Consider the following 11,208-nt stretch of genomic DNA (forward strand, 5'->3'; position numbering starts at 1 on the left):
ACTCCCTACTATGCTCAAGCGAATGGAATATTACAGGGAACCAATGATCTACTTAAAAGGTGTAACTACTTAAGAGTATCCGCGCATGCCGGGCCGCCGGGTGCTACTGCATATGCCCGGCTGCCGCACTCCACAGCGCAGCTCCGGACAGCCCCCACCACCCGGCTCCGTTACGGCACCGCAACCTCGCCACTCCTTGCTTCCGACAGGGTCCTGCTGTCCTGGCCGGCCCCCGGCAGGCAACACTGCCCTCCTGGGGGCTTTCCCCTGGACCCATCGGTTACTCGCCCGCCCCCCGCCCGCTCACCTTCTCCCTCGCTGTAGCCCGGTGACATGCAGCGACGGCTCTGCTCCTCCCTTGGCTCGCACTGGCTCCTCCACAGCCACCCAGGGTGGGGCAGCCCCGCTATTAGAGGGAGGGCCTTCGCCATCACCCTCACTGCCCACACCTGGGGCTCCTCCAGCCCCGGCTCACAGCTGCAGGCCAGCAGGAACAGGGGGCCTTCGCCCCAGCCCCACAGTCCATCCCCTCCTCCCTTGGGCTCCTTCGCAGCCCCTTGCCCCATGCAAATAAAGCACAAACGCAGCTGGGAGGGCAAAAGGGACCACAGGTGTTTATTCAGTCATGTACCAAATGAGTCCCGGGAACAGGTCTGCTCCAGGACTCAGGGCCCCCAACCCCGACGCTCCCTCTGCCCCTCCGACACCTCGGCACTCCTTCCCGCAGCTGCGCCCGTTGCTCCAGCGGGGAACAGTCCGTCCGTCGGCTCCCGGAGTGACGCGCTGCTCGGCAGAGGCTGCCAAAAATGAGGAGCAGGGTGCAGGCCACTACAAGAGAGGAGAAAAGTGACAGGTGGCTGGACAGTGGCGGTGGAACAAGAAAGCACGAAGCAGGGAAAGGGACGGCGAGAGAAGGACGGGGACAGGCAGTCCCACAGAGATGGAGAAAGAAGCAGCAGGAAGAGAGGAAGAGCGGCAGCAGAAAGAAGAAGAGCCGCCATGCTGCTCCGCCGCACCGCGCATGCGCCGACGGCGCGCCGGAAGGGCCACACTCTGAGCCGAACGCCGGGCTGCAGTACCGCATTGCGGCCAGGGGGCGGCGCCAGCGAAGGCGGCGAGGGCGGCGCCAGCGGGGGCGGCGCCAGCGGGGGCGGGGGCGGTGCCAGCGGGGGCGGGGGCGGTGCCAGCGGGGTGGCGAGGGCGGCGCCAGCGGGGGCGGCGGGGGCGGCGCCAGCGGGGGCGGCGGGGGCGGCGCCAGGGGGGGCGGGGGCGGTGCCAGCGGGGGCGGGGGCGGTGCCAGCGGGGGCGGGGGCGGTGCCAGCGGGGGTAGCGAGGGCGGCGCCAGCGGGGGCGGCGGGGGCGGCACCAGCGGGAGCGGGGGCGGTGGCAGCGGGGGCGGTGGCAGCGGGGGCGGGGGCGGTGCCAGCGGGGGCGGGGGCGGTGCCAGCGGGGTGGCGAGGGCGGTGCCAGCGGGGGCGGTGCCAGCGGGGGCGGGGGCGGTGCCAGCGGGGGCGGGGGCGGTGCCAACGGGGCTGGCGAGGGCGGCGCCAACGGGGGCGGTGCCAGCGGGGGCGGGGGCGGTGCCAGCGGGGGCGGACCCTGCGGGGGCAGGGGCGGAGCCTGCGGGGGCGGGGGCGGTGCCAGCGGGGGCGGGGGCGGCGCCAGCGGGGGCGGGGGCGGCGCCAGCGGGGGCGGGGGCGGCGCCAGCGGGGGCGGGGGCGGCGCCCAGCGCCGGCTCCGGCTCCGAGCAGACCCCGACTCGCGGCTCCGACACGGCGCCGCACCCCCGCCGCTCCTTGCCCTCGACACGGACCCCGCCCTCCCGGGGGCTTTTCCCCGGGACCCGCCGCTCCATCCAACCCCCCCCCATACACCGCGCTCACCTTCTCCCTCGCTGCAGCCGCAACCCGGCTATGGCTCCGCTCCTCCTTCGGCTCGCATCGGGCCCGGCACGGCAGCACCGGGCCCTCTACCGGCAGAGGGAGGGGCCGTCGCCATCAGCCCCGCTGCCCGCACCTGGGGCTCTTCCGGCCCCGGCCCACGGCTGGAGCCCACGATGCCGTCATTGGGCAAACACAAAGACTCTCTGAAGCCCTTTGGGCACTTCAGCAAGCAGGCAGGCGTTCCTTATTGCAGCGCCGGACACACAGGGCACGGCTCCTCCCAGCGCGCAAAGCACCTGCGCCACTCGAGCCGCAGTACCGAACTTTGCTCACCGGGTGGCAGCAGCGAGCCCTTGGACACGGCGCCACCCGAGCCGCAGTACCGAACTTTGCTCACCGGGTGGCAGCAGCGAGCCCTTGGACACGGCGCCACCGCGCATTGGCGCCGCCCGAGCCGCAGTACCGAACTTTGCTCACCGGGTGGCAGCAGCGATCGTACCGGCCCCTCCACGGCCACCCGCGCCACGGCAGCACCGGGCCCTCCACCGGCACAGGGAGGGGCCGTCGCCATCAGCCCCGCTGCCCGCACCTGGGGCTCCCCCGGCCCCGGCCCACGGCTGGAGCCCGGCAGGAACAGGGGGCCGTCGCCCCAGCCCCACAGCCCGTCCCCTCCTCCCCTGGCCTCTGGCGCAGCCCCTCGTCCCGTGCAAACCAAGCACAAACGCACCCGCCAGGGCAAAAGGGACCGCACGTCTTTACTCAGTCACGCACCCAGCCAGTCCCGGGAGCCGCTCTGCTCCGGGGCTCGGGGCCCCCGACGCTCCCTCTGCCCCTCCGACACCTCGGCACTCCTTCCCGCAGCTGCGCCCGTTGATCCAGCGGCGAACAGTCCGTCCGTCGCCTCCCGGAGCGACGCGCTGCTCGGCAGAGGCTGCCAAAAATGAGGAGCAGGGTGCAGGCCACTACAAGAGAGGAGAAAAGTGACAGGTGGCTGGACAGCGGCGGTGGAACGAGAAAGCACCAAGCAGGGAAAGGGACGGCGAGAGAAGGACGGGGACAGGCAGTCCCACAGAGATGGAGAAAGAAGCAGCAGCAAGAGAGCAAGAGCGGCAGCAGAAAGAAGAAGAGGGAGCAGGACACAGACCGAAAATGAAGAACGGGGAGCAGGAAGGAGATGCAAAAAAAACCCCTGCAGCATGACAGAGGAAAAAAGAATAGCGGCAGGGACCTGGACAAAGAGAGATAAGGAAATAGAATAGAATAGACATGGAGAAAGCAGTAGATCTGTGACGTGCTACGGAGCCGAGAAGGAAGGCCTCGAATCAAGGGACGAGGAGCCAGACAGAGAGCACCAAAGACAGCAAAAGTACTGACAGGCTACAGAGTAGGAGGAAAGCAAAACTAGTAACCGGGAGCTGAACAGAAAGAGGGGAAGAAGGAAAAAAATGCCACGGGCTGCAGGGCAGAAAGAGGGAGGACCTAAAAGATGGGGACAAGTCAGAGACAGATGGAGAAAGAAGGTACACAAGAGCAGAAAAAAAAAATAATCGTAGCAGTGGGGGAAAGAGAGGGAGCCGGGGAGGGCCCAGGATGCAGAAGAGGGGTGACAGGGCCCCGAGGGCCCAGGACTCACCGCAGCTCTCACTCTCGGTGCTGCCAGGAGACTTGGACACTTCAGATGTTTCTCTCCCCTTCTCTCTTCCCTTCTTCTTCCGCAACTCCAATCGTTTGGCTCTCCTCCACCTGAGAGAAAATGCATGTGGCTGTCTTAGAGCTCATACGAGACGTGGCTTCCTAGACAAGAAGCCTCAGGAACAGGACAGAGAAAAAGAGAGAATATGATGAGTGGGAAGCAGAACACACGGATCGAGAGAGAACTTGAATCAGAGGAGTAAACAAGGCAGGAAAGAGAGATAAAGACAGGGAAGAAGCCACAAGAAAAGGGCCTTTCTGGCCTCTACTCGCACCCCCCGGCCTCCTTTTTTTTCTGGCCTCTACTCTCGCCCCCAGCCTCCCACCCCTCTGCAGCCTCCCACCCCTTTCCGGCCTCCCTTTTTTTCTGGCCTCTACTCTCGCCCCCGGCCTCCCACCCCTCTGCAGCCTCCCACCCCTTTCCGGCCTCCTTTTTTTTCCTGGCCTCTACTCCCCCCTCCTCGCCCCCCCCCCCCCCCCCCCGCCTCCCACCCCTCGATAGCCTCCTAACTCCCTTTTTGCTGGCCTCTACTTAATTCAGCTTCCCACCCCTCTGCAACCTCCTACCTCTTTCCAGCCTCCACTCCGCCCCCCCAGCTTCCCACCCTTTTTCAGCCTCCCACCACCGTCCCACGCAGGGCAGGACACACTGACAGAGAGAGAAAAAGGACAGGCAACAGGAAGAAACGTACTAAGAAACAAAGAAAGGGTCAGACGAAGAAGGGGGTGGGTGGTCAGGGTTGGAACCCCAACACAAACCAGCAAGGGGATAGAGGACAGACAGAGAGGAAGACAAGAACGGGCCGGGAAGCAGGAAGAGAAGGAGAGAAAGGCAAAAAGGGAGAGCCGGCTGCACAGGCAGGTACAGCAAGAAACGACCGGACAGGCAGCAGGATCGAGAAAGAGAGACAGAAAAACTGGGGACAGGAAGCAGGACAGAGGGACGGCGAGAGGAAACAAGGGCCAGGGAGCAGGACAGCGGTCGAAAAAGAGGCACTGGGGCAGTAGGACAGAAAGAGAAGGAAGAAAGGCCAGAACAAGGACGGGGAATAACAGCAAAGGGAAAGAGAAGGACAAGGAGCGGGACAGATTGTCAGAGAAAGACAGGGACAGGGAGCGGGACAAGGTGATACTGAGAGAGAAAAAGGGGACAAGGAGGCAGGACAAAGTGAAAGACAGGCACAAGTAAGAGACGGGGGAGCAGGACAGAGACGGAGGGGGAAAAGCCTCAGCTGGGCAGCAGGAGAGAGAGGCGGAGAAGGGAAAAAACAGCACCGGGCTGAGGGACCCTGAGGGAGGAATTAAAAAACAAACACAGGGAGCAGGACAAAATGACAGAGAGAGAGAAAAGGGACAGAGCAGGACAGCGTTGGGGGGAGAAATGCGACCGTGACGGGCAGCGGGAGAGAGGTATGGAGAAAGAAAAAAAATACCGAGGAAGAGAGAAAGGAAACAAGGGACAGCGAGCTGCACAGGGGGATCGAGAAAGAAAGGATGGGAGAGGGAATGGCGCAGAGAGAGAAAGGCAGAAAAAACAGCAAGAGGAAGCAGGGCAAAAGGACAGCAAGAGGAAAAAGGAAAGGGACAGGGAGCTGGACAGAGATGGGAAAAAAAGCAGCGGGGACACACGAAAAGAGACAGAAAGAGAAGGGCACAAAAGGATAGATCAGGACAGCGGCAGGATGGAGACGCAGAACAAAACCTGGGACGGTCAACCTGGGTGGGCGGGGAGCGGGTCAGAGAGCCGGAGAAAGGAAAAACTCTGCTGTGGAGCAGCAGAGGGGGACGGAGAAAGAAAGAGAGGGACGGGGAGCAGGGCAGAGAAACGGAGAGAGAAAATAAACGATGGGGAGAAGGGCAGAGCACTAGGAAGAGGAAAATAAGACAAGGGAGAAGACCGAGGAGCTCAGAGAGAAAGAAGGGTCGAAAGGAAACGCCAGAGAGGTAGAGAAATCAAGAAAAACAGGGACGAGGAGCCTTGCAGAGACGGAGCACGAAAATGTAGGGCCGGTGAGCGCGAAAGAGGGAGAGAGAGACGGGGGCAGGGGGAGGAGATGAAGAAGAAAGGAGAGATAAAGATGGCAACGGAGCGCAGGGGACACAGACAGAGAGAGAAAAAGGACAGTGAACAGGAAAAAAGGGACCGAGAAACAAAGAAAGGGTCAGATCTAGACAAAGAGACCAAGAAAGGGGCGGGGGGCGTGTGTGCAGGGAAACCCCAAAACAAACCAGCAAGGGGCTAGAGAACAGAGAGGGAGAGAAAGAGAAGAAAGGGCCATGAAGCAGGACAGAGAAGGAGAGAAAGGCAAAAAGGGAGAGCAAAAAGAGAGCCGGCTGGACAGGGAGGTACAGCAAGAAACCACCGGACAGCCAGCAGGACAGAGAAATAGAGACAGGGAGCCGGCTAGAGAAATTCTGAAGGGAGAAAAAGAGGGAGAGGGAGCAGAACACAAACACAGACAGAAGACGGGAGGTACAGGGAAAGGAAAACAAAAGGAAAAAGAAAAAAAACAAAAAATCACAGCAGCGTGGGAGAGAGAAGGATCCAGGCGAGGGCCCGGGACGCAGAAGAGGGGCGACAGGGCCCCGAGGACCCGCCACTCACCGCAGCTCTCGCTCTCCGCGCTCCCGGGAGACTCTGCTGCTTCAGACGCTTCTCTGTCCTGCTCTCCTCCATTCCTCTTCCGTAACTCCGGTCGCTTGGCTGTCCCCCACCTAAGAGAAAACGTCCATGTCTCGCAGCTCTTACGAGACAAGGCTCCCTACGCATGCAGCCGCGCTCGCGCGCTCCACAACCGGACCATGCTGCTGCTGGTGACACATACAGACCCTGCGGGGCACGCTGGCGGCCTGGCCTGCTGCGGGTTACCAAGAGGGAGCCTTCCTCACCCGCAGCGCCAGGCAGCTGCCAGCCAGCTGGCCTTCCATTTCTTCTTCTTCTTCAGCCTTCTCGGGACTCTCCAGCTTCAGCCGCGACACCTCCTGTCCGCAGCCACTCAGCGCTCCGCCTCTCCCTTTTCGCCCCCACGCCGCCAGCACAGCGAGGCCCGGCACACGCAGCCCACACAAGCCTGGAGCGGGCGCAGCCAACGGCATCCCCAGGGCACGAACGGACAAACGCGTCCTCAGCGCGGCCCCTGCCACACACAAACAAGCAGCGGCGACCGCGTTCAGGGAGGCCGAGGCACGCTCCAGGGCCAGCGTGCCGCCCACACCACGGGCCTTGGGGGAGGCCGGGCGCTCCGGGACAGGCTTCAGGGGACGTGCTGCAGCTGGGGGCGGCTGCGCAGGGCGAGCGGGGCCGGGGGAGCGCTGCCGACTTGGGGGGGGGGGGGTGCCCGCCTCCTTCTCCCCTTCCCTTCCGTCACCTCCCGCCTCTGGCCCCGGGGCTGCCCGCACCCGGCTCGCCTCCTGCAGCCTGCCGCAGCGGCCGGCTCCAAGCTTCCCGTCCCACCACCCTCGGGCAGCCACCACGCACCCCCGCACCCGCCGGAGGGGAGCCCGCGCCTCACCGCTGGCCTCTCTGCTCCCCCGCCGCCCCGGCACCGGACACCAGACCGCCGCCATGCTGCTCCGCCGCACCGCGCATGCGCCGACGGCGCGCCGGAAGGGCCACACTCTGAGCCGAACGCCGGGCTGCAGTACCGCATTGCGGCCAGGGGGCGGCGCCAGCGGGGGCGGCGAGGGCGGTGCCAGCGGGGGCGGGGGGCGGCGCCAGCGGGGGCGGCGAGGGCGGCGCCAGCGGGGGCGGCGCCAGCGGGGGCGGTGCCAGCGGGGGCGGTGCCAGCGGGGTGGCGAGGGCGGTGCCAGCGGGGGCGGCGGGGGCGGCGCCAGCGGGGGCGGCGCCAGGGGGGGCGGGGGCAGTGCCAGCGGGGGCGGGGGCGGTGCCAGCGGGGGTAGCGAGGGCGGCGCCAGCGGGGGCGGCGGGGGCGGCACCAGCGGGAGCGGGGGCGGTGGCAGCGGGGGCGGTGCCTGCGGGGGCGGGGGCGGTGCCAGCGGGGGCGGGGGCGGTGCCAGCGGGGTGGCGAGGGCGGCGCCAGCGGGGGCGGTGCCAGCGGGGGCGGGGGGCGGTGCCAACGGGGCTGGCGAGGGCGGTGCCAACGGGGGCGGTGCCAGCGGGGGCGGAGCCTGCGGGGGCGGGGGCGGAGCCTGCGGGGGCGGGGGCGGAGCCTGCGGGGGCGGGGGCGGCGCCAGCGGGGGCGGGGGCGGCGCCCAGCGCCGGCTCCGGCTCCGAGCAGACCCCGACTCGCGGCTCCGACACGGCGCCGCACCCCCGCCGCTCCTTGCCCTCGACACGGACCCCGCCCTCCCGGGGGCTTTTCCCCGGGACCCGCCGCTCCATCCAACCCCCCCCCATACACCGCGCTCACCTTCTCCCTCGCTGCAGCCGCAACCCGGCTATGGCTCCGCTCCTCCTTCGGCTCGCATCGGGCCCGGCACGGCAGCACCGGGCCCTCTACCGGCAGAGGGAGGGGCCGTCGCCATCAGCCCCGCGCCCGCACCTGGGGCTCTTCCGGCCCCGGCCCACGGCTGGAGCCCACGATGCCGTCATTGGGCAAACACAAAGACTCTCTGAAGCCCTTTGGGCACTTCAGCAAGCAGGCAGGCGTTCCTTATTGCAGCGCCGGACACACAGGGCACGGCTCCTCCCAGCGCGCAAAGCACCTGCGCCACTCGAGCCGCAGTACCGAACTTTGCTCACCGGGTGGCAGCAGCGAGCCCTTGGACACGGCGCCACCCGAGCCGCAGTACCGAACTTTGCTCACCGGGTGGCAGCAGCGAGCCCTTGGACACGGCGCCACCGCGCATTGGCGCCGCCCGAGCCGCAGTACCGAAACTTTGCTCACCGGGTGGCAGCAGCGATCGTACCGGCCCCTCCACGGCCACCCGCGCCACGGCAGCACCGGGCCCTCCACCGGCACAGGGAGGGGCCGTCGTCCATTCAGCCCCGCTGCCCGCACCTGGGGCTCCCCCGGCCCCGGCCCACGGCTGGAGCCCGGCAGGAACAGGGGGCCGTCGCCCCAGCCCCACAGCCCGTCCCCTCCTCCCCTGGCCTCTGGCGCAGCCCCTCGTCCCGTGCAAACCAAGCACAAACGCACCCGCCAGGGCAAAAGGGACCGCACGTCTTTACTCAGTCACGCACCCAGCCAGTCCCGGGAGCCGCTCTGCTCCGGGGCTCGGGGCCCCCGACGCTCCCCTCTGCCCCTCCGACACCCTCGGCACTCCTTCCCGCAGGCTGCGCCCGTTGATCCAGCGGCGAACAGTCCGTCCGTCGCCTCCCGGAGCGACGCGCTGCTCGGCAGAGGCTGCCAAAAATGAGGAGCAGGGTGCAGGCCACTACAAGAGAGGAGAAAAGTGACAGGTGGCTGGACAAGCGGCGGTGGAACGAGAAAGCACCAAGCAGGGAAAGGGACGGCGAGAGAAGGACGGGGACAGGCAGTCCACAGAGACGGAGAAAGAAGCAGCAGCAAGAGAGCAAGAGCGGCAGCAGAAAGAAGAAGAGGGAGCAGGACACAGACCGAAAAAGAAGAACGGGGAGCAGGAAGGAGATGCAAAAAAAACCCCTGCAGCATGACAGAGGAAAAAAGAATAGCGGCAGGGACCTGGACAAAGAGAGATGAGGAAATAGAATAGAATAGACATGGAGAAAGCAGTAGATCTGTGACGTGCTACGGAGCCGAGAAGGAAGACCTCGAATCAAGGGACGAGGAGCCAGACAGAGAGCACCAAAGACAGCAAAAGTACTGACAGGCTACAGAGTAGGAGGAAGCAAAACTAGTAACCGGGAGCTGAACAGAAAGAGGGGAAGAAGGAAAAAAATGCCACGGGCTGCAGGGCAGAAAGAGGGAGGACCTAAAAGATGGGGACAAGTCAGAGACAGATGGAGAAAGAAGGTACACAAGAGCAGAAAAAAAAAAATAATCGTAGCAGTGGGGGAAAGAGAGGGAGCCGGGGAGGGCCCAGGATGCAGAAGAGGGGTGACAGGGCCCGAGGGCCCAGGACTCACCGCAGCTCTCACTCTCGGTGCTGCCGGTGAGACTTTGACACTTCAGATGTTTCTCTCCCCTTCTCTCTTCCTTCTTCTTCCGCAACTCCAATCGTTTGGCTCTCCTGCACCTGAGAGAAAATGCATGTGGCTGTCTTAGAGCTCATACGAGACGTGGCTTCCTAGACAAGAAGCCTCAGGAACAGGACAGAGAAAAAGAGAGAATATGATGAGTGGGAAGCAGAACACACGGATCGAGAGAGAACTTGAATCAGAGAGTAAACAAGGCAGGAAAGAGAGATAAAGACAGGGAAGAAGCCACAAGAAAAGGGCCTTTCTGGCCTCTACTCGCACCCCCGGCCTCCTTTTTTTTCTGGCCTCTACTCTCTCGCCCCCCAGCCTCCACCCCTCTGCAGCCTCCCACCCCTTTCCGGCCTCCCTTTTTTTCTGGCCTCTACTCTCGCCCCCGGCCTCCCACCCCTCTGCAGCCTCCACCCCCTTTCCGGCTCCTTTTTTTTCCTGGCCTCTACTCCCCCCTCCTCGCCCCCCCCCCCCCCCCCCCCCCACCCCCCCCCCGCCTCCCACCCCTCGATAGCCTCCTAACTCCCTTTTGCTGGCCTCTACTTAATTCAGCTTCCCACCCCTCTGCAACCTCCTACCTCTTTCCAGCCTCCACTCCGCCCCCCCAGCTTCCCACCCTTTTCAGCCTCCCACCACCGTCCCACGCAGGGCAGGACACACTGACAGAGAGAGAAAAAGGACAGGCAACAGGAAGAAACGTACTAAGAAACAAAGAAGGGTCAGACGAAGAAGGGGGTGGGTGGTCAGGGTTGGAACCCAACACAAACCAGCAAGGGATAGAGGACAGACAGAGAGGAAACAAGAACGGGCCGGGAAGCAGGAAGAGAAGGAGAGAAAGGCAAAAAGGGAGAGCCGGTCTGCACAGGCAGGTACAGCAAGAAACGACCGGACAGGCAGCAGGATCGAGAAAGAGAGACAGAAAAAACTGGGGACAGGAAGCAGGACAGAGGGACGGCGAGAGGAAACAAGGGCCAGGGAGCAGGACAGCGGTCGAAAAGAGGCACTGGGGCAGTAGGACAGAAAGAGAAGGAAGAAAGGCCAGAACAAGGGACGGGGAATAACAGCAAAGGGAAAGAGAAGGACAAGGAGCGGGACAGATTGTCAGAGAAAGACAGGGACAGGGGAGCGGGACCAGGTGATACTGAGAGAGAAAAAGGGGACAAGGAGGCAGGACAAAGTGAAAGACAGGCACAAGTAAGAGACGGGGGAGCAGGACAGAGACGGAGGGGGAAAAGCCTCAGCTGGGCAGCAGGAGACAGAGGCGGAGAAGGAAAAAAACAGCACCGGGCTGAGGGACCCTGAGGGAGGAATTAAAAAACAACACAGGGAGCAGGACAAAACGCCAGAGAGAGAGAAAAGGGACAGAGCAGGACAGCGTTGGGGGGAGAAATGCGACCGTGACGGGCAGCGGGAGAGAGGTATGGAGAAAGAAAAAAAAGTACCGAGGAAGAGAGAAAGGAAACAAGGGACAGCGAGCTGCACAGGGGGATCGGAGAAAGAAAGGATGGGAGAGGGAATGGCGCAGAGAGAGAAAGGCAGAAGAAAAACAGCAAGAGGAAGCAGGGA

At 64.3% G+C, this 11,208-nt stretch overlaps 1 protein-coding gene across 3 annotated transcripts; it reads right to left on the minus strand.

The window, feature by feature from the left end:
• Window positions 1-588: 588 nt before the first annotated feature.
• LOC142359281 (uncharacterized) lies at window positions 589-8,773 on the minus strand. 3 transcript variants are annotated; one of them, XM_075411984.1, is made up of 5 exons: window positions 7,088-7,219; window positions 6,181-6,290; window positions 3,517-3,626; window positions 2,655-2,845; window positions 589-828 (listed from the first exon to the last, which is right to left on the minus strand). In XM_075411984.1, the coding sequence occupies exons 1-5, from the start codon at window positions 7,162-7,164 to the stop codon at window positions 666-668; spliced, it is 651 nt and encodes a 216-aa protein (XP_075268099.1). In that variant the 5' UTR covers window positions 7,165-7,219; the 3' UTR covers window positions 589-665. The 3 variants fall into 3 exon arrangements, 1 of the variants encoding a protein (XP_075268099.1); XR_012762229.1 differs by lacking the exons at window positions 589-828; window positions 7,088-7,219 and adding an exon at window positions 8,719-8,773 and having other exon boundaries at window positions 2,614-2,845; XR_012762228.1 differs by lacking the exons at window positions 589-828; window positions 7,088-7,219 and adding an exon at window positions 7,946-8,217 and having other exon boundaries at window positions 2,614-2,845.
• Window positions 8,774-11,208: the final 2,435 nt, after the last annotated feature.

The sequence above is a fragment of the Opisthocomus hoazin genome, unplaced genomic scaffold (genome assembly GCF_030867145.1).
Source record: "Opisthocomus hoazin isolate bOpiHoa1 unplaced genomic scaffold, bOpiHoa1.hap1 HAP1_SCAFFOLD_193, whole genome shotgun sequence".
NCBI classification, from domain to species: Eukaryota; Metazoa; Chordata; class Aves; order Opisthocomiformes; family Opisthocomidae; genus Opisthocomus; species Opisthocomus hoazin.